Here is a 21,755-nt window from a genome sequence, read left to right on the forward strand (position 1 = left end):
AAGGGGGGGGGCTTGCTGCCCCGGACCTTAAGGTGTATGCCTGGGCGTTTCAGTTATCCCATGCCAGGATGTTATTAAAGAAACCATTTGAGCATGGGGTGGGGACTCTGTACTCTACTCTGCTTAAGGGAGAGGGGGTTAGCCAGTCAGGATTTCTTTTCAAATTTGGGGATTCCAAGTTAAAAAAAAAAATTAAACTAAAGGTCTTACTGGGAATGGTAAGAATTTGGGCCCAGTTATCTAAGTCTATTAAATTGGGGTACTATGGTAGCATGACACCTTTATGGGATCTTCCCGAGAGTCCGGCCTGGCTGAGGGATACACTTGCAGTGCCTATTAGAGAAGCAGGTCTCCAGGTTTGGGGAGACCTATTTGTCGATGGGGTCCTGCTCTCTTGGGAAATGTTTGAGCAATAAAATCTGCCCAAACTTGGCCAGGCTTAAATTCCTGCAAATATCCAGCTGGTCCCGCTCTTATACTGCACTGCCCTCTCGAGGAAGCAAATTCCCCTTAGGTGGTTACAGCAATCTTATAACCCTCCTAGTCGACAAACCTCCCGCTAAGAAGGAGATTTCATCTTGGTATAAATTGATCTTGGAGGAAATGGATGGTGTATTCTTGTTACCAGATGAGCTTTGGTCGCCACATGAGAGCAACTCGAATTTGCAAGACCTTTGGAGTTCATCATGTAGAATGTTGTGGGACACCGTCAAACTGGCGTGGTTACGTAGGAACCACTTTTTCACCATTCACAGGGCTTACTATTCTCCCCTTCGACTTTCCAAATTACCCAGGGGAACATGGTGGTTTGTCCGAAATGTGGGCTGGTGGCCGCTTCGGACATCCACATGTTCTTCGAGTGCCCTCGCTTGTCCTTATTCTGGGAGGCCATAAGTAAGACTCTTTTGTCATCAGTAGGCTCCAACATTGTTCTGGATCTCTCTTTGGTTATTTTTGGACTTTTAGAAGGGGCTCCCACGCCGGTGAGGAAGTTAGTCTTTTATTCCATTCTGCTTGCTAGGAGGGAGATATGCAGGAAATGGAAGGACTCCCTACCTCCATCTATCATTGACTGGTACGCCTCAGCCTTGCAGGTCTCCAGGTTAGATCTGGTCAGAGCTGGGAATCCAGACAAAAGATCTTTCTGGCATCTCCTGAAGTGGCATCATTGAGATTCTGTTTTTTTTTTTTCCCACAGGTCCAATGACTAAGCAATCAATCCTATCTTTGGGTATAGCCGTGCTCTGATGCTCTTATCAGTATCTTGGCTGGATTTTGGCAACCTCCATAAGGTTTTGTTCTGGCGATCATTGCTGGCTTAAGCATTATTGCTGAGGGATGAGGTCTACATTCCGTTTCTATCCCTACCAGTTCTGAGAAAACTGAGGCAGCATGTTGCTTGTTAACCTATTGATTGCACATTTAAAACCTAGGTGGCATATGAGGACAAAAAATAAATAAAATAAACAAAAAAAAAAGAGTGGGTACCGATAGACACAAGACACATCGTAGGGGTGCAAGGAGACCCGCAAAGGACATCTTATGGGAGAATTAAAGATGTCAAAGGGGCTGAGGACAGTAATTTATGATGCTTTCCTACCAGAGTTACCACAACAGGGCTAGCCCGACTATCCTAGAAACAGGGACAGTAAAAGACATATAAACAACAGAGGTTCTAGGAAATGGACTTTTTGATATTTAAAATGACATTTGATATTTAAAAAGACAATCAATGAATCCCAAAAGTTTTGTTTGCATAAATTGCAACAACTCATACATGAAGATAAAGAAAAAGGAAAAAGGTAAGCGTGCCCACAAACAGTTAAAAAGACTATTTAAAATATTATTAGAAAGTCAAAGTTTTTTACACAGAAAATTAAGCCTTGTTTGTCCCAGCATAGCCCACAAGAAACTACGTTGGTCAGAGATCGCAGGTACTAATGCTCTTATTGTCTTTACATGACGACCATTACTTAAAAGATCATGGTGCTAAGGAGCATCTGTCATTAAGACTATCTGTCACTAAGTCTTGGTGATTGTGTAGTTTAAAACAATCAAGAACTATAAAATCCTGGCAGTTTTACCTCTCACTTATGAAATGGCTGTTTATGATGATTCCTTTTACTATTAATCCAACTACTATTGGTTTAGATTTTAATAGCACTATGGCACTTTACTGATGATAATCATGATGGTTTACTATTTAGATTGTAATGTCTATGAATCAAAATTTGCCTAGCATCGGAACGGTAAGTTTCAATTCCATTAAGGATTCCTGCATACTCAAGTATGACATTTTATGCATTATCTGTCTCACTTTACTATTGTTAAGGTTTTTATTAAAGCAAACACTAACGTTTTGAATTGAATCGAATTGCATACTCTATCCTTGCACTCTTTATATCATTTGCCTTGTAAAATGAAGTAGCATACCTGGATGTTTAGTGTGACACACAACCCCACACAATTCCACACCACACAATTCAACACCAACAAACATAATTACACTACACATAATACCACTCAACGCAACATGATTCAACTCCACATACTTACACTCTACTCAATACCACATAAATACACCATACATAAAACTACTCTATGTCACATAGCAACAACCCACATAAATGCACTCCACAGCATGCTATATAATTCCAATCAGCATAATTCCACTCAACGTCACACAATTCAACTTCATCCATTTGCATTCCACACCACATAATTTGACACCCAACCATATAATTCAACTCAGCAACACAATTACACAACACACCACATACTTCCAATCACACCACAGAATTCCACATCAATGCACAGAATTCAACAGGCCATCCTCCATAATTACACTCCATGACACACAATCCCACTCCACATAATTCCAGTACACTCAATACCACATAATTACTATCCAAATAATTCCACTGCACACCATGCCACATAATTCTCTACACAAATCCACACAATTCCATGCCACACAATTCCACAACTAACAATTCCAATCCAACCCACATAATTACACTCCACATCACATACATCTGCTTCACTCCACTCCATGATACATGGGTAAAAGACATTGCTAATAAAAAACACTAATAGCTCAAACTCTCGTAAATGCAAGATGGATTGGCGTCGCCAATGCTTGTTTCTATTCCTATGGGGATCAGAGCAGCTTAAAACGCCGTTGCTGGCGAAGACCTGAATTATGCGCTGACCAAATTGCTGTTCACTGGGTGCTAGGAGGATTTTATTTTGGCTCTGTGGTACGTTAGGGTCTGATTTAGATCTTGGTGGACGGGTTACTCCATCACAACGGCAAAATATGAATCCCATTATATCCTATGGGATTTATATTTTGGCGGACGGGATATCCATCACCGTTGTGATGGAGTAACCTGTCCGCCGAGATCCAAATCAGGCCCTTAGTCTGATTTCAAGACTTGCCCTGGTTTGGCAATAAAAGCACATGACCAAAATGAAGTGCCTTTTATATTTCTTTGTAGGAAATGTATTCTCGCTCTGACTTTTTCATTGAATTTCATGACTCTGCAGACTGTTCTGATATTGGCTATTTGGTGAGCCAGTGTTTATGGTTTCTTGCATTTTGGCTTGTAGTTGTAGATTTTGGAACAGACATCATTACGTTTTTTGTCTTTTAGGCGAATAAAAGTTTGGGGCTCTTATTTAAAGCATACATTGGAGGACGGTGAGTGCCATGCCTTGCTACAATTAGCAAGAAGCATTGCTCGCTTGGATTCTTACAATTTGCCACAATTAATGTGAGTGGTAATATATATATTCATATATTTTTAGGGTGTATTAATAAACTGCTGTGATTTTTAAAAGTGGTATCCTGATAGAATCACATTTTGGCACAATTAATTTGTCTTTGTGGTTTGATGATTGAATCACTATCTAGCATCCCCCCCTTTTTACAGGTTTTCACTGGTGACCTGTTTTAGCCAAATGGTATATGGTCATATATATTGGGTGTCATTATTTATTTCAATTTGTATAGGTGCTTTTGATCTGTTCTGAAAAACATCTTTATGATTTAATCCTTGGTTGCGCTTATTGGTCCAGACGTAAGAAATATGGCCATGGTTAGAGTACTTTATTTTTCCTTTATTCATATTTACTATTTTCCTCTAAGGTGCCGCTTATTATTTCTTTTAGATTCTTAGTCTTTTCTGCTCCAAACTATTCTTGTCCTGATGATGACCCTTTGAATTATTAGGGTCAAAACGCTGTCAATGCCCTATTGGCAAATTGAAATCGGATTGATATTCATAGCTGTTCTCATTGTTGGGGACTATTTAGTTGCATTGTAAACCCATTGCAAATTTGTTTTTCTGTCCTTTGCTAACACTATTTAATGTCCAAAATGTATTTCTTTGTGTAATGTGTTGAACACTAATTGGTTATTTGTTGGATTGTTATAGGTCTTTTGTAAAAAAAAAAAAACTTGTCCTTCTAATAATAATCTAAACCACTTTTGGAAACTGTGGGCATTCTTACCTTTTTCTTTGTTCTTTAGCTTCATTTATGTTTTGCTGCAATTTACGTAAATACATTTTTTGGATTAATTGATTGTCTTTTTCAATATCAAAAGGTCAATTTCCTGGAATCCCTGTTGTTTATATATATTTCATTTCAGGGTATGCATGTTGAGGGGCAGATTCACAATTGCAAACATTACGTGGTTCTAAGACATGCAATAATCAAATAGATGTACACTGGAGAGAAAAGATTTGATTTGGAGCTTGGTGCTATCGGGAAAGTCTCCTATTATAGAGAAAATACTGAAGTGGAAATTCCTCTGCTGGATCCTCCACCAGATTTAGAATTTCCTATTGAAATTAGGAGATTAATCCATGACCGCTCAACTCTAAATTAGGCCATAAGGCAGTTCAGGGAATCAACAGTATGCAGGTGAAGAGAATCCAAGTAAAAAGCACCTAGAAATGTTCCAAACGATGCAGGGCAGGGAGCACATGATTGTTGAGTGGTGTGTAAGTGGGTCATGTAAGATCTGGCCGGTGGACCACAAAACCACTGGAACATCAGAGGCATCATTTTTAACACCCTGGCCCACTCACCAAATCTATACATTGCTGCTCATGCAGCGGGTGATTGTCACTGAAAGTGCTCCCATCAGTACAGTACGAGGACTTTTAGCAAAATGGTTCACATTGATTAGCTCACAATGCGATGGTGGTATGGTTGGCTATTTTTTAAAGATTTTTGGAAGTGTGCTCTGAACGCTGTAGTTTGTTTCTGAATAACAAAAAATTAGTTACCAAAAGCACTTCTTCTTGCCTTACAAAACAGTAGCAGACGGAAAAAACAGCATTGGAAGGTTCCCAGGTGGGTGATCTTTCATTAAACAGTCTTGTGGTGGACGGTCTGCTGCTTAGGCTCAAAGGAAACTATGCAGCTTCTTGACCACTAAACAAGTTGGGGAAACCAAAAGGAAGGCAGACAAGACATTTTCTGATTTTGGCCAATTTCCTATTACCACCCTTAATATACGATGGTCTTAAATCACTGCCAGGGGTGTTAAAGATGTCTTAGGGGAGACGTGATGCTAAGGATGTATATTGTGAGCGGCGACAAGATAAACTCAGAAAGGTAAAAAATGCGTTGACCAAACCTGTCAGGGTATACCAAAGGAAACGGATGACGATCAAGGCATGCAGCACAATGAAAATACTTTTTGGGAGTAAGCCAAATGAATACCTTAAAAGTGACAGAGGATGGGAACTAATGTGCACATAAGACAAAATCAGGATAAGCAGAAGGGCATAGCCAATGTGCCCAAATGAGCAGGATACATGTTAAAAGAGGGGCAGGGCCAGTAAGTGAAAGGGCAAGATCATTGTATGAAAAGGTGAGCAGGGCTAAAGAATGCTGTGGGCTCGAGTCAAAGGATGTAGAGGGCAAACAGTGTATGAAGAAAGGCGGAATCCATGCTCACAGGGGCCTGAACCCATGTAGACAGTGAGGGACACAGGAACACAAGCTACGTAGAGGCAATATATGGAGAGAGGTGGAAGCAAATATTTTCGTGAAGCAGAACACAGGTATGCAGAGAGTGGGACCAATGTATGAAGAGGGCCCATCTGATACAGTGGGACACAGCCAATGTGTGTTGAGAGGCAAGTATGAAGGAAACAAGTCATCCAGAGAGGCCGAGCTTGGGTATGCAGAGGAACACAGCCCGTCATTTCAGAAATGAAGGGCTAAAGTATGCAGAGGATAAGTTCAAAGGTATGGCAGATGGAAGGTCAATGTATGCATAGAGGCAATGTAAAGGAATACAGAAGGATACGTTATGTCAAGGGGTGTGGACAAGATATAAACGGGGAAAAATAAGGCATGTAGGGGGGCAAGGACCAGCTATTCAGAGCTGCAAGTGCAAGGTAAGCATAGGAGCAAGGACAAGTGGGTAAGCACAATGTATTCCTAGGGGCCTGGAAAGAGTAAACAGAGGAACAATGAATGCTGCATAAGAGATGTGCATGAAGAGTGGCAAGCATTGCCATGCAGAAACATAAGAGCAAAGTAAGAAGAGTTACAATGTATGTACAGATGCAACAACAAGGTATATACAGGGGCAAGAACAATGTATGAGGGGTCCATAACGAGGTGTGGCGATGAGTGAGAACAAGCTATTCCGTGGAGCATACTGATGTAATGAATTGAGACATAACGCATTGCAGCATTTAGGTAGGTAGAGGACAAGGACAAACTAAGCAGAACTGTAAGAACAAAGCATTAAGAGGAACATGGGCAGGGCTTGCAGAGTGACAGCACAAAGACATGCACACGTCAAGGCATGCAGAAGAGCATAGTACGGATGTGCCTGAGAAGGACTGTAAGCACCTGCAGGCTAAAGAAACCACAGCATGTAGAGAGGAGGGTAACGGGTATGCAAAGAGGAAAACACATTGTATGGAGAGCAACAAGGGCAAGGAGTGCAGGGCTATAAGGAAATGTTATGCACAGAAGCAGCAAAAAAGGTATGTACCGTGCAAATCCAAGTGATGTAGAGTGACTGTGGCAAGGTATACAGAGGGTTCAGGACTTTGTAGGTAAAGAAGTAAGGGCAAATACTGCAGAATAAGGATTATTGTGTGCTGATTAGTAGGGAAAGGTATGCAGGAGCAGCAAGGAAAGTGCATGCAAAGGTAAGGACAAGGTAGGCAGAGATCAATCACCCTTCATACAGAGGGGCAAGTACAGAGTTTGCAGGGGGAGAAGGGTGAGGAATGCAATGAGGGAACAACTGGGTACATAGGAGGAAAAAGAGTGTATGAAGTTGATCAATAGCATGGCATACAGATGGGCAAGGAAAGTGGGGCAACAAAAGGGTAGCTAGAGAGGCAAGAAGAATGACAATACACGGAGGGACAAGAAAGTATGAAAAGGACCATGTACACAGTATGAAGGGGCAAAGGGGCAAAGGGGCAAGACTTGCAGATGGGAGAATCAAGGCATACAGCATGGCAAGGTCTAGCTAGGCAGAGGGGCTGAGTGAATATATGCAGTTGAGGAAACAGGAGCGTACACACAGGCATGGACTATTCATGCAGGGCAACTGGTCCATGGTATTCAAAGAAGGGCCAAGGAATGCAGAATGAGGTGTCCTGGTTTGCAGTGGAGCATGGCCCAGTTTTGCAGGGTGGCACCGAAATAATATGTACAGGAGCAATAGTTAGGTGTGTTCAGGGACAGTGTCAAAGAATGCAGATGGCAACCAGAGGGCTCTGGACAAATGTACATAGCATTCCATTTTGCAAGTGGGTAGGGGCAGGGTGTGCAGGGGTACAGGGCACAGGTATGCAGAGTGACAGGGCATGGTCACACAAAGTGAAAAGCTTTTGGTATTCAGAAGGGCTTAAGACACAGATGGGGTAATGGTTGGAAATAATTATTTACCATTTTTTTCAATTTCTTCTCCAGGTCTTCAGAGCGCCGATAACGTTTTAATTCTTCAGACATCTGCACATTCTCCCGTGCAACGTTTCTGATCTAAATAGTAACAACATACATAAATGCATTATAAAATTCCTTTTTCATTTTAGTCTCATTCACACCTTACACGGTCTTCATATATTTTGTCAAGGAAGACAATATCAACATAAACTTCTTTTGCCCTCAATGCATTATTCCCCAGTTATGTAGGTATAACTTTCTTTTTTTCATTTCAGGAAGATACACACTCACTCATCCAGAGGAGTATGTAAGATGCTACATACGTCTTATTTTTAACAAATTGCAGGTTTCTACCAAACTGGTCACTTGCTCACTACCGTTTGTGGACAGGTGTTTGTGTCTCACCACTTTTCACATCAACCAGCTGCCACTGCCAGACCCTCTATTCTGATGAAAGATTTTTGACCTGGATGCATGGGGGGCATCATTTGAACCTGTTAACAGGAATGAAGACCAAGTCACCTATTTGCTCAGCCTTTGCGCCCTGGACACACCAAAGTGCCCCTTGTGAAGATACAGAATATCTGCACCTTTCGCTGCAACTCGTCACCTTCAACAGCGTCGTCCATATCTGTACCTTGGCAGCCAGGTATTACCATGAAGGACCTCACTCCTGCTTTGTTGGATGTAGCAACTGGCTGATCTTGCAGCAGCAATCATTAAAGCTGGAGAAAGGACTGGTCAATTTGCAGACACCAGGATCAAGCCGAGAACAATTTCTCGAAGAATTCTACATAAGGCTCTATTTAAATCATGAAGAAAAAAAAGGTGTGCTGGCAGCAAATACACCTGCTCCCTTGGATGCACATATGTCACTGACTAAGTTTGCAAAGCTCACTAAAACACACCAGGAGCCAATGGCTAGCTGTCCTGAAATGAGACCAGAGTCCTCAGTACCTGTCACCAGATTTCTCTCTGCTGCAGTGTGTAAAGAAGGGCCACATTTACAGCTCAAAGACTCACATGACAAGTTCATAACTGAATCTGTAAATTCCAACACTTTTGGGACACCCACAATTCCATCTTACCTGAAACAAGACTTGGAGAGGCTAGTGCCTACTATGGTTAGGAGTCTGTTTTTGAACCGTATTCCTTGCTGTGTAAGGTCAGCTCCTTAAAGTACTGATACTTGTGTGACTTTATAAGCAGAGGAGCAGACTAATAGAAGATATTCTTTATAGAGGTATCACCAGATGTTGAAGCTTTAGAATACCCCGCATTTGAACTTGTCTGTGTCCTTCTATAGATGAAAGCACTGCATCTGCGATACCACATTTGCTGAACTTCAGTCTGTACTTTCAGTGCCATAGAACTTTTTAGCATATGGCAATAAACATGCCACTGAATGCTCTTTTTCCCAGCCCTTGCTACCGCTGTCATTGTATGTTGTGGCTCTTGTGGTGGTACTATGGGAAAGCAACAGTTTAATATTAGACCATTGTGTACCGTGGCCATCAGGAGACAGATCAGCCAATTGCAGTTCTAAGAATACACTGGGCAAGGCACATTTGTATGGAACCCTGGGAAAAAGCACCATTGTATCTTGCAATACACATATGTATGTGCCGGTATTTGTATAAAGCCAACCAAGCTGGGATGCAAGGGGGCATCATGTTAAGCTGCACAGGCGCCTCGGACAGAGGTAGATGGGGACAAATTCTGGTTCTAGACATAGATGACTGCTTGGGAACACTTAAGCGGTTACCCCATTGACTGTGAAAGGACTCTCAAGGCCAAAGGTTTGTTTGGGTTGAGAAGATCACAAAGGGACTGTGAAAAGTGTGGTTTATTTACTGATTTCCCGCAATGAAACTCCTGAACTAAAACGGCATGTGCCACCAAAGGTTTTGGTCAACAAAAATGACTTGTGATGATAACAATAATAACATTGTTATATTGTGTTTGATTTAGTAGTTTTGGTATTTCTTAGCACTGTTAACAACTAATGCTATTATTATCCAATTTCATGGTACACAATGCGTCAACCTCAGAAAGATGTATGCTGAATCGACCTTGCCTGAATTCAAACCCATTACCTGCCGGTTTCTCCCTGCAACGAGGGCTGATATCTGTTAAATGGAAGCTGGTGCAAGAAGGACAGAACATGAACAAATATTTCTGAGCAGCTTACTGAATGACATTCCTTGGAGATTTCCCATCAGATAACCTGTATCTATTCTGTCCTTCTAGTGCTCTAGATGGGGCGGGCTACTGTCACAAACACACGAAGGCCCTCTACATAGTTGCTCGTGTAAATTGAGCATCTGAGCTGGAGCTAATGATGAATTTTAGAACTGCAAAACAGAACACAGAGGGTTCAAGGAGCCGAAATAGAGAGTACGAGATTTAAGATCCAAACACAAAGGTATCTCTGAAAGGGGGAAACAAGTGGAGTTGCTGATTAAATTGACCCTTTATAAGAATATTCTCGAGGGAAACACATCTCCCTGATTTAATTGAGACTTTTATAACAGTTGGTCAATCTGCCCAGAAGCCTGAACTGACCTTTAGTTGGAGTAGACTGAGAACCAAAAGCAGCCCTGACAAAAAAGTTCAAACTACATCTAAGCCTCTCTATGCCTCTGTTCCTCCCTCCCCCTCTCTCTTTCTTTGTTTCTCTCCTTCTTTCTTTCTTCCTCTCCCCAATCATCCCCACTGTGCCTTCTGAAACAAACCCTGAGGAGCTGGAGAGTCTTTCTGAAGGTCCACTGGAAGTCATCAGCTCCTAAAATAACAGCTTTCAATGGCTTAAGACCCCACTGGAAATGACAGATAAGTTACACGGCCAGTACGGCCCTGCATAGTGCTATTCACGGCACAACACAAGGAGTCACTGCATTTCAACTGGCACCAGGTGCACAGTTCTCTGTCAACTTGGAGAATTTCCAAATATTCATATGGTAATCTAGGTGAGAATACATTAATGGTTTGGGAAAGAGGTGGAGAAATATTCCTCTTCTACAATCCAAGACCCTACAGAAGTGAACAATGGAGTGGGGCATTTTTGAGCTCTGAGATTAAAACCAGACTTGATTGGGCGACAAGGCTTCTGCCATGGTCATACAGCACTATAGGATTCTCCTAGAATTGTGGGGTTAGGAATGCATAGTAATGATGAAAAATCACAAAGGAATAAATCATATCAACGGAGTAGGGACATATATTCCAGGAAGAGTGAGTTTCTGCCCATCAATGAATGGAAGCAGTCCCAGATCTGAAAGAGTGTGAAGAGCACATTGAGCTGAAACTCTAATGTGTGTGGGTTAGATGAGCCTCTCCACTTTGAGTCGTAAACCATGCAGTATTGATGCCTGATGTACTTGTGTTCTTAACCAAGTTACACATCCATTTTTTCAATGATAGATGGCAAATTGTGGTGAGTGGGTGTTTGCTAATGTAAAACACTGCACAGGTACTGGTGCAGACAAGAACTCTGAAGATCAAAAGAGAGAATGAACCACTAGTGTCTCTTATGCCAAGGTCTCTGGAAAATGTTTTTGAGACCCTCAACCATGCTGTCACTGCCCACAGTGTATGTTTTTTTCTGCTGGCGTGATAAAGTGGATAGCGTCATCAGGTCTTCACCACTTGAGTATCCCGTTCTCCAAGTGGTACTGCATCCTCCACCAGGAGGGAGACTGTCTGGGTGGCGGCAGTGGCAAGTGCTTAAAATCATCTCTTGTCCAAAGAAAATGATTTTGATACAAACTTAAACAAGGATAAGGTTAAAAACTGGGTGGTGTTGATATGGGCAGCCTATTAGACCACAACACCTGGTAATCAGGTCAACATGTTTCTGCCAATATAAGCCCTAATGGGTCTTGAGGCTTTCATCAGGACCATAATAGTTGAAGACCTACATTTTAGGGTGCTTCATTGACATACAAAAAATCGTGGATGAGTTAGGTCACTCACTCATTTTCTTCTGTGAGCAAACTTAGCTCAGATTATGAAACAGATGTCGGTTCTAACTTGGACCTAGAACTGAAAAAGGCATAACAGAAAGAAGACCGATATGCAATACAACATTTGTGGCCTCTGAAGTTTACTTGTGATCCCTTTAGCACCCGGTGTGACTATTAGATATATAACATTGTGTGACTCTGCAGTGTTCTCAAGCTCCCTTTTAAAGTTTTGAACAAGAAATGTTTCCTTGTGTATTTATGTTATATAATAATGAAAATTAAAAACAATAGAAGGATTACCAAATGGAGGGCTGTACCTGTTAGGGGAATATTGTAGCTTCCTGTACATGGGGAACACCTATTATACTGTTTAGCTGGATCTGAAAAAAATGCCCCAATAAGTGGTCAGTCAGCTGAAGCTGTCCATATATATTACAGAGTCAGAAGTTTTCAACTTCATTCTGAAAATGGGGAGAGCCTCGGGGAAGTGTGAAGCTAGGAATTGTGTTCACTGAGTTGGCCGCTTTCTTATGTAAAGGGAGGGGCGGGGGCCGGTTGTTTGTGGGCCGGCTGCCGTGTTCCTCAATAGAGAAGGGGAATTCCTCATTTCAGTTATGGACTCACCGGGCTTTATGCTAGGGTTCTGTTAGTATTGCGTCTCCCGCATGGTCTGGAATGCGTCAGGGACGTTGTGTGGTGGCATTCTTATCATTCTACTGTGTCGGCTGGATTTAACCCGTTCTGCGTACGTTTTGCGTCTGATTCGAAATTGGCCTGAATTTATAAGACGAAGTTGGGCGTTTAAAACGCTGCGTTGACATCATAGTGTATTATGAGTGGATTTGGGTGGTCATGATGCCTTGGATACATACTAAGTATTGGCGAAGATCTTTAAATTATATTTTTAAAGTGTAAATGAAATTCAATAAAATATTGCATGTGTTACGTTGTAGTAAAGACAGGATATGGAATAGTAGACATAAAAGGAAGCCTACAGCTTTTTTATGAATCACATGGAAGGTTTTCTGGAACTCGAGTGATTAATGTTAATTGGCTTTAATCAAGAAATGCACATTGCTCAATTTCGTGAGACTGGAGATGGTTGCTTGTTGGTGGTGGTAACTTGCAGTGATTCATTCTGACATTCTTTTCAAGATGTGGGTATGGAGCATACTGCATTTGCTTGCTCTCATGTACATTAGTTGTAAATGAAAATCGGTAAAATATGGTATGTGATGTGATTTAGAAAAGACTGGACATGGAACGGTAGACAGAAAAAGAAGACTGCCTTATGTTATATTGGTTTACAACAAGGGGTGGTGATGGACAGAGTCTCTGAATTAAGCAGAATACTCTCACCCAGTCAAGAGATCAGGGTTAGATCCAACACCGTTTTTTAGCTCATTGCACCATCCCAGTTTCAGAACCTGGCTGTATGCAAATTAGTCTGTCCCTGGCCCAGTGCATCATGGGAACAGGGCAGACCAGACTACAAAAGCCAATTCTTACACTGGGAAGGAAACAAGCTTCCGGGGACCAGTTTCTGGCATTTCATCCGTCTTCGGCCCGGCTTGCTTGAATCCTGATGGTGCAATGAGCAAGGGACTCACATCTGAGTATACCCTTCCACGCTTAGGGTGGACAAAATTATTTACAACAAGGGGTGGTGATGGACAGAGTCTCTGAATTAAGCAGAATACTCTCACCCAGTCAAGAGATCAGGGCTAGATCCAACACCGTTTTTTAGCTCATTGCACCATCCCAGTTTCAGAACCTGGCTGTATGCAAATTAGTCTGTCCCTGGCCCAGTGCATCATGGGAACAGGGCAGACCAGACTACAAAAGCCAATTCTTACACTGGGAAGGAAACAAGCTTCCGGGGACCGGTTTCTGGCATTTCAGCCGTCTTCGGCCCGACTTGCTTGAATCCTGATGGTGCAATGAGCAAGGGACTCACATCTGAGTATACCCTTCCACGCTTAGGGTGGACAAAATTATTTACAACAAGGGGTGGTGATGGACAGAGTCTCTGAATTAAGCAGAATACTCTCACCCAGTCAAGAGATCAGGGCTAGATCCAACACCGTTTTTTAGCTCATTGCACCATCCCAGTTTCAGAACCTGGCTGTATGCAAATTAGTCTGTCCCTGGCCCAGTGCATCATGGGAACAGGGCAGACCAGACTACAAAAGCCAATTCTTACACTGGGAAGGAAACAAGCTTCCGGGGACCGTGTTCTGTTTAATTCAGATGCTCTGTCCATAACCACCCCCTTTTCTGAATCGTTTTGGCCACTATAGGAGTGGCAGGGTATGCTCAGACATGAGTCCCTTGCTCACTGCACCATCAGGATTCAAGCAAGCCGGGCCGAAGACGGCTGTAATGCCAGAAACCGGTCCCCGGAAGCTTGTTTCCTTTCCAGTAAAGAATTGGCTTGGTAGTTTGGTCTGCCCTGTTCCCATGATGCACTGGGCCAGGGACAGACTAATTTGCATGTAGCCAGGTTCTGAACTGGGATGGTGCAGTGAGCTAAAAAACGGTGATGGATCAAGCCCTGATCTTTTGACTGGGTATGAGTGTTCTGTTTAATTCAGATGCTCTGTCCATAACCACCCCCTTTTCTGAATCGTTTTGGCCACTATAGGAGTGGCAGGGTATGCTCAGACATGAGTCCCTTGCTCACTGCACCATCAGGATTCAAGCAAGCCGGGCCGAAGACGGCTGTAATGCCAGAAACCGGTCCCCGGAAGCTTGTTTCCTTTCCAGTAAAGAATTGGCTTGGTAGTTTGGTCTGCCCTGTTCCCATGATGCACTGGGCCAGGGACAGACTAATTTGCATGTAGCCAGGTTCTGAACTGGGATGGTGCAGTGAGCTAAAAAACGGTGATGGATCAAGCCCTGATCTTTTGACTGGGTATGAGTGTTCTGTTTAATTCAGATGCTCTGTCCATAACCACCCCCCTTTTCTGAATCGTTTTGGCCACTATAGGAGTGGCAGGGTATGCTCAGACATGAGTCCCTTGCTCACTGCACCATCAGGATTCAAGCAAGCCGGGCCGAAGACGGCTGTAATGCCAGAAAGCGGTCCCCGGAAGCTTGTTTCCTTTCCAGTAAAGAATTGGCTTGGTAGTTTGGTCTGCCCTGCTCCCATGATGCACTGGGCCAGGGACAGACTAATTTGCATGTAGCCAGGTTCTGAACTGGGATGGTGCAGTGAGCTAAAAAACGGTGATGGATCAAGCCCTGATCTTTTGACTGGGTATGAGTGTTCTGTTTAATTCAGATGCTCTGTCCATAACCACCCCCTTTTCTGAATCGTTTTGGCCACTATAGGAGTGGCAGGGTATGCTCAGACATGAGTCCCTTGCTCACTGCACCATCAGGATTCAAGCAAGCCGGGCCGAAGATGGCTGTAATGCCAGAAACCGGTCCCCGGAAGCTTGTTTCCTTTCCAGTAAAGAATTGGCTTGGTAGTTTGGTCTGCCCTGTTCCCATGATGCACTGGGCCAGGGACAGACTAATTTGCATGTAGCCAGGTTCTGAACTGGGATGGTGCAGTGAGCTAAAAAACGGTGATGGATCAAGCCCTGATCTTTTGACTGGGTATGAGTGTTCTGTTTAATTCAGATGCTCTGTCCATAACCACCCCCTTTTCTGAATTATGTTATATTGGAACAGTGATTTCGATTAATCACATGGAAGATTTTCTGGAATTTGAGTTATTAGTGTCAATTTGTTTTAATCAAGAGATGCACGTTGCTTAACTTTGTGAGACTTGAGATGGTTGCTAATTGATGGTAGTAACTTGCAACGATTCATTATGACATTCTTATTGAGATGTTAGTATGGGGCATAATACATTTTCTTGCTGTCATGTATATTAGGTGTGTATGTGAGTTAAATACTAACCAGGGAATCGTGTTATTAAGTCCTTTATACTGGTTATGTTGTCCAAGGTTTCTAGGATCACCCAATCCAAATCATTATTGTGTGTTGCACGGTTAAAACGTTGTTGCTCGTTTGCTGGGGGATTTTTTTCACACCTGATATTGCTCTGGTGCGCTCCAATTTGGAATTTCACCTTTCTGCAGGTCATGCCAATGTATTTTAATTGGCAAGGACAAGTGATCATGTAGATTGCATGCATATTATTGCAATTGTGGATACCTATCAGGGTCCACTTCAGTTATTCTGGGTGTTGTAGAGTTTTTGTAGCTTTTATTAAGTGGCGCACAGCACAAGTTCCACATGGAAAGTGTTCTACCACTGGTTGAAGACCCCATGTGGTAAGGACAGTGTTTTCTTTCATTCGTGTAGGCGGTTGTGTGTGGACCAATTTGTCAAGACTGGTTCTCTTGGGTAAACCCTGGTTTAGGTCACTGTAGTTTGCCTGATGTAATTATGCTCCAGTGTTTGTTGATAGCTTATTTTATCATATAGAAAGCTGTGTTGTATGTTGTCACGCACGTAACGATATCTTTCTCATTTCTTTTCTCTGTTGTTTCTAAAAGGCATTCTCCATGTTGACTCCATGCACTTTTTGGGCAATTCGTGATGATCCGGAGCGTATAGTCTTTATGTTGTAGTTTTTTTGTTAAAACTTGTTCCATGTTTGTATTCTTGTGTTTCGCTGCGATTTCGGCGAATTCTTAAGAATTGACTATAAGATAAATTCTCTCCAAGTGGTCTTCGATGGAAGCTTTTAGATGTGAGAAAACTATTCTTTATTTTAGGTTTGTGAAAGGTTCTTGTTTTCAAACTTGTTCCTTCAGCATACATAGTAACATCTAGAAAATGAAGAGTGGTGGGGTGCGCCGTGTGTGAATCTAAGTTATTCATCGCAAGTATTTAGCCAAATGAGAAAATACCGAATGGCATCTTTAGAGCCCTTCCAAATCAGGAGGATGTAATCTATGAATCTTTTCCAGAATATATGGGGTTGGTATCAAAGGCACTTAAGTAGAGTCCAGCATGCTTAGAGCAAATGTGCTTCCCATGGATGTTCCGTGGGTTTGAAAGTATAGCGAATCTTCTCATTTGAAGAAGTTCTCTGTTAGTGATATTTGACAACATTTCAAAATGAAGTGTCTGGTAGTATTCAAGGACCAATTTTCTTTTATGAGAGTCTCTTCTATAGTTTGTAGTGTTGCCTCTTGTGGTAGGCTTGTATAGAGGCTCTTGATTTCCAACTCCACTAGTATACTCGTGTTTTGATCAAATATTAGCCCTGTTACATGGTTTAAGTGGTCGTGTGTGTCCTCAAATATGTCAGAGTTTTTTGGACCAGTGTTTTCAGGAAATAGTCGGCAAATTCAATTCAAGTACTCCAATTTGTGGTTAGACGAGGATGTAAGCTCCACTTCTGGACACGGGAGGATGTCCTGAGTTGTTTTCTGAGTGTCACCAGTCCAGATATTTTTCCATTACAGGGAAAGAAGTAGCCACAAAGATTGGGTATCAATGTAATGCAAAATGAAGTTGTGTGCCATCTATTCTGAGCTAGGATTTATGGACTAAATGCACACTTGAAGACAACAATCCCAAAGTTCTCAGATAGTGCCTATCTGTGGTTCAGCAAAGGAGAGGGAATTCTTGGTATGTTTCTGGAAGGACCAAAATCCCATCTTGTAGAGGCCTTGCTGCTCCAGAAGATGTATCCAACATTGCTCGGATGAAGAGAAGGTGCTGTGATAGAGTCAAAGGTGACTTGGCTTCATTCACAAAAAGGCACACAATGATTAATACATAGCTCATTATCTAGAGTTTGGTCTCTGCAAACTGGAGTAAAGAACATGTCATTCAGGTACAGGGGGTTCAGATGTTCTGGTGATGTAAATATACTGCCCTGTCATTTAAATGTATTTAAAAAAAACCTAGACACTGAGCTTAGGCAGAAGGGGAGCACTTTGTTGGACAATGACATCTAGCTACCCCCAGTACAGACACCACTGAGGGGGGTGTTCATCTCTCTTGTTCCTAGCAGTATGCCAATCCACTTACTGAAGGGGCAAAAGAATATGGCCCAACGTAACCATCTTTAAACATTTGGGAGAAGGGATGTAGTTTTAAAACAGTATGGCTGGAAACCAGCATAAAACCCTCTCCTCGAAATGCCCAATAGCTGCCATTTTGCACCAGGTCCTCTACAGCCTTACCAATACATGACCAGAAACTGTGAAAAGAGGTTCCTGTGGTTATTTTCAACACTGGAATACGAATTTTAGACCAGATGTCAGCTGGTTACATTAACATCCTCTGAAAAGGCTGCAGTTAAGCTGGCTCAGCTCACAGACTATGGTCTTCGATAGGAAAGGGTTCAAGGCTGTAATTTCAATCAGAAACTATATTTTTTGTTTGCAGAATGAGCAGCCAACAAAGGGGATAGAAGTATAGTACATATAGAAAAAAAGGCATGTGGAGATCTTCTTTCTCAAGGCATTGTTCAACTTAAATGGCTCAAAAAGTCTTGTAAGATAAAAAATTTACTCATTGTATCATCAGACCCCTTGCTTGTCTATTCCTTCTCCCTGTACATACGTGTTCTTTCAACTGCAGGATCTCTATTTGCAGCTTCTGCTCCATCTCTTCCTTCTCCTGCAGCAGGTGGTCATTTTGCTGTTGAAGTTCAATCACAAGTTTTTTCAACATGGCCTGGTCCGAAGCACCATTCACCTGTGGTGTCAAATAAACAAGGTTTTACTATTAATTAATCAGTCTGATTTTGAATTGAGATAACTTCTATTGTACCCAGTTTGGGTTTCTTTGTGTGTATCAACAATTGGATCAGGTTTATATGACATGCAGCAATAGTTGTGGGGACATCAGCATACATCATAGTAATACAGCAATATAGAAACATTAGGTAGAGTAAAGGTAAGAGAAAGGAGTTCGAGTTACAGAGGGACCAAAACATAGTCCATTGTTTGGTGCCACAGAATATATGTGGCCACCCAGAGTCGATAGTAATAATATCAGTCTGTTTCAATGCACACACTTGGAATATGGGCATACAGATTTTTCACTGCGTGCGCACATCCCCTGGGTGATAGGAACTGAATGATTCTCAAGGCCTTCTATTTGCCCCAGGGTTGTGCAAGGCAAGCAAAGTGCTTTTTGTCTATTTCTCAGCAAACTGCAGATAGTTGGTTAAGAGGTCTTTTCCTGTGTTGGTGCTTTAAGGTTTGGCAGTGGTTCTCTAGTAGAAGTCTCCCCATCCCAGAATTGTGCTCTGTTTATGAGGTATACAGAATGAAGCCGATGGTACGGAATACTGCCTTTTTTCCTTCAAACTACTACCCTTAATTTATATTTGGTGATGCCCACTGGTCATGAGGGTACAGTGTTGTAGCTGAATTTCTCTATAAAATGTCCTACATTCACGGAGTGTGGCTTGTATTTCATACAACCAAGATGTTGGCCTAGGGATTCTGCTGAATTTTTTCCTTTGTCCTTGAGGCTTAGCTGCTCCTCCCCACCCCATTCTCTTTTTGATTGCTGTATCCTGTGGTTGATGACTTATGAGCTCTGCATGTAGTCTGGACCTTCTGTTTAATGATGATTAGGGAGGGTAAGGCAAGTGCCTCAATCTTGCCTGAATGCTTCCTGACACTATTTCAGATGACCTTTTGCTCTCTTAGTAAGACATATTTGCTTATTTTACGCCGCCAGTCTTTATTTACATACACAGCACTACACTGTGCTCATGACAACTATGCTTCCTCCTACATGGTGAAGTCCTCTAAAGTAGTTAAAGGCCCAAGATGCGTGACTTTGTCCACACAGGATAACAGAGTGGTGCTTGGTGCGATGAGGAGGAAAGGGGGTGCCAACAATCCTTTGTTTTTGGAGTATCTGAAGTCAACAATTGCAGGGCAGGCCCGTCAGATGAGTAAAGTGTCTGACTGCCATTAACTTCATCTAGGGCAAGCTGAAGAGAAGTGGAGGGGTCACAATCTATCTCTCTCAGCCCTTTAAAAAAGAATCACTGATGAGGAGACATAGTTTGTTTTCTCCTGCTCTTATTCATGCGTTTTACTTATTTTGAATTGTTTCGTCAAATCAAGCTTACATGTAAACAGTACAGATCATGAAGGAATGTTACCCAGTGCAGTTTAGATCATCCTAGTCTGCAATTTTGTAATTTGAATGTTAACATTTAGCTATACTACATCTCATGCGTAGCCAGTCACATTTTAGAAAATGTGTTGGCCTTGGCTAATGCGCGTTTCTCACGCCACCCCTTCCTTAATTTTTTAATCTCTGGAAACCCCTCCGTGTAGCCAGCATATCATAAAACATATTTTAGCTAAAATGAGACTAGTGCTGCAAATTTTATTTTTTTGGGCTTTAGGTGTAGGCCCAAAATACAATGTTCTATTGAGTTTTGCACCGTATTTTGCACAGCTGACTGTATCTTTAGGAGTGGTGCTCTCCAGAAATCCTGTACCACTTCATAGCGCAAAATCATGTTGAAATCAGTGTTCGTCCATCACCTCTGGGACGTGTATCAGGTTTGCGTGGATAGATCTTGTGTAGGATTGTAGAGGTAGAGTAAACCCCATGCAAGATTTTCCATTTGAATAATCAAAAACAGGCATTTCTAGAGCATTTGGTAGTCTGCAGCATAACCCATTTAGACTATTGGCCATTAAGTTGATATGTTATGTCTCCATCCATTTAATTCTGACTTTAAACTTTGCCACCTGTCTTTTCATGTGCAGTGCTAAATATAATATTATGATCCTAATCCCTCCTCACTCTGCATGTGCCATTCTGACGTTAATGTGTGTTACTATCCACTAACCATGTTTTGTCTTTGTATTTGTTTTGTTTCTGTTTTGTGTATTTGTATCGCACACCACTCACCCGGGAGGGTATCCTTTCCCTGAAGCAAGAGCTGCATGGGCCACGAGAGGGTGTTGATAGGGACGAATTTGAAGATCTTCTAGGCATCTTGAGTATGTAGAAGCAGAAGATGGAGACTCTGTTCACAAGGCCGGTCATGGTGAGTTGGTTGTTAATTACTATTCAGAGGTTCTTTGCATGGGCTGCCAGCAGGGGTGTAAATCTGAATTCGGTAGGCCACCAGCTGTAGTCCCAGAGTGAGGTGTCTTTGCCGAAGATTACTACTGCCATCTTGTCTGTGTTGAGCTTGAGGCAGTTGGTGTTCATCCATCTGGTAGCTTCCATTATGCAGTTGGAGAAATTGGTTCAGGTGTTTAGTGCCTTGTTGGAGAGGGAGTGTATAAGCTGGGTGTCAGCAGCATAGGATATAATGCTGGATCCATGGGAGTGGATGATGCTGGCCATTTAGGCATTGCACAGAGTGGAGGTGAGTGAACATCCATATGGAGCTCTGAGATTAGGACTGACAGCGTCCAAGGTGAAGGGGGACAGGCTGACCCTCTGGATGCGGCCTGTCAGAAAGGAGCAAATCCAGAGAAGTGTGCGACCTTGGATGCCGGCTTCATGCAGTTGTTGGATAAGGATTGAGGGGGGGCTGGTGTTGAAGGCTGAATAAAGATCCATTAGGATGGTTCCACCTCTGTCCATGATCCTCCGGATGCGGTCCTTGGAGGTGATGAGGGTGGTCTCTATGCTGCAGTTGGGCCTGAATCAGGATTGAGTGGTCTCAAGGAGGTAATTGTCAGTGAGGTGGGTGGCTAGGTGTTTATCGTCTTTACAAATACCTTTGATGGGTAGGGTAGTAAGGAGATAAGCCTGTAGTCTGTAGCATCTTCAGATCTGCTGGGGATTTCTTGAAGGGGGGTATTCTGATGTGTTTGCAGGTGTTTGAGCAGGTGTCTGTGAGGATTGAGCGATTGAGGATCGAGGTGAGGCTATGGTGACGGGGGT

The 21,755-nt window shown here is 42.5% G+C and overlaps 1 protein-coding gene across 1 annotated transcript in view; it reads right to left on the reverse strand.

Annotated features, from left to right (window-relative positions):
* LOC144792263 (uncharacterized) overlaps positions 1-21,755 on the reverse strand; it is a 236,308-nt gene that overhangs the window by 63,793 nt on the left and 150,760 nt on the right. The window contains exons 6-7 of the mRNA XM_078667186.1: positions 18,438-18,572; positions 7,939-8,031 (exon numbers count right to left, since the gene is read on the reverse strand). Coding sequence (XP_078523312.1) covers positions 7,939-8,031; positions 18,438-18,572 — 228 coding nt within the window. The remainder of the gene's footprint in view (positions 1-7,938; positions 8,032-18,437; positions 18,573-21,755) is intronic.

Source organism: Lissotriton helveticus, chromosome 11 (genome assembly GCF_964261635.1).
Source record: "Lissotriton helveticus chromosome 11, aLisHel1.1, whole genome shotgun sequence".
Classification (NCBI taxonomy): Eukaryota; Metazoa; Chordata; class Amphibia; order Caudata; family Salamandridae; genus Lissotriton; species Lissotriton helveticus.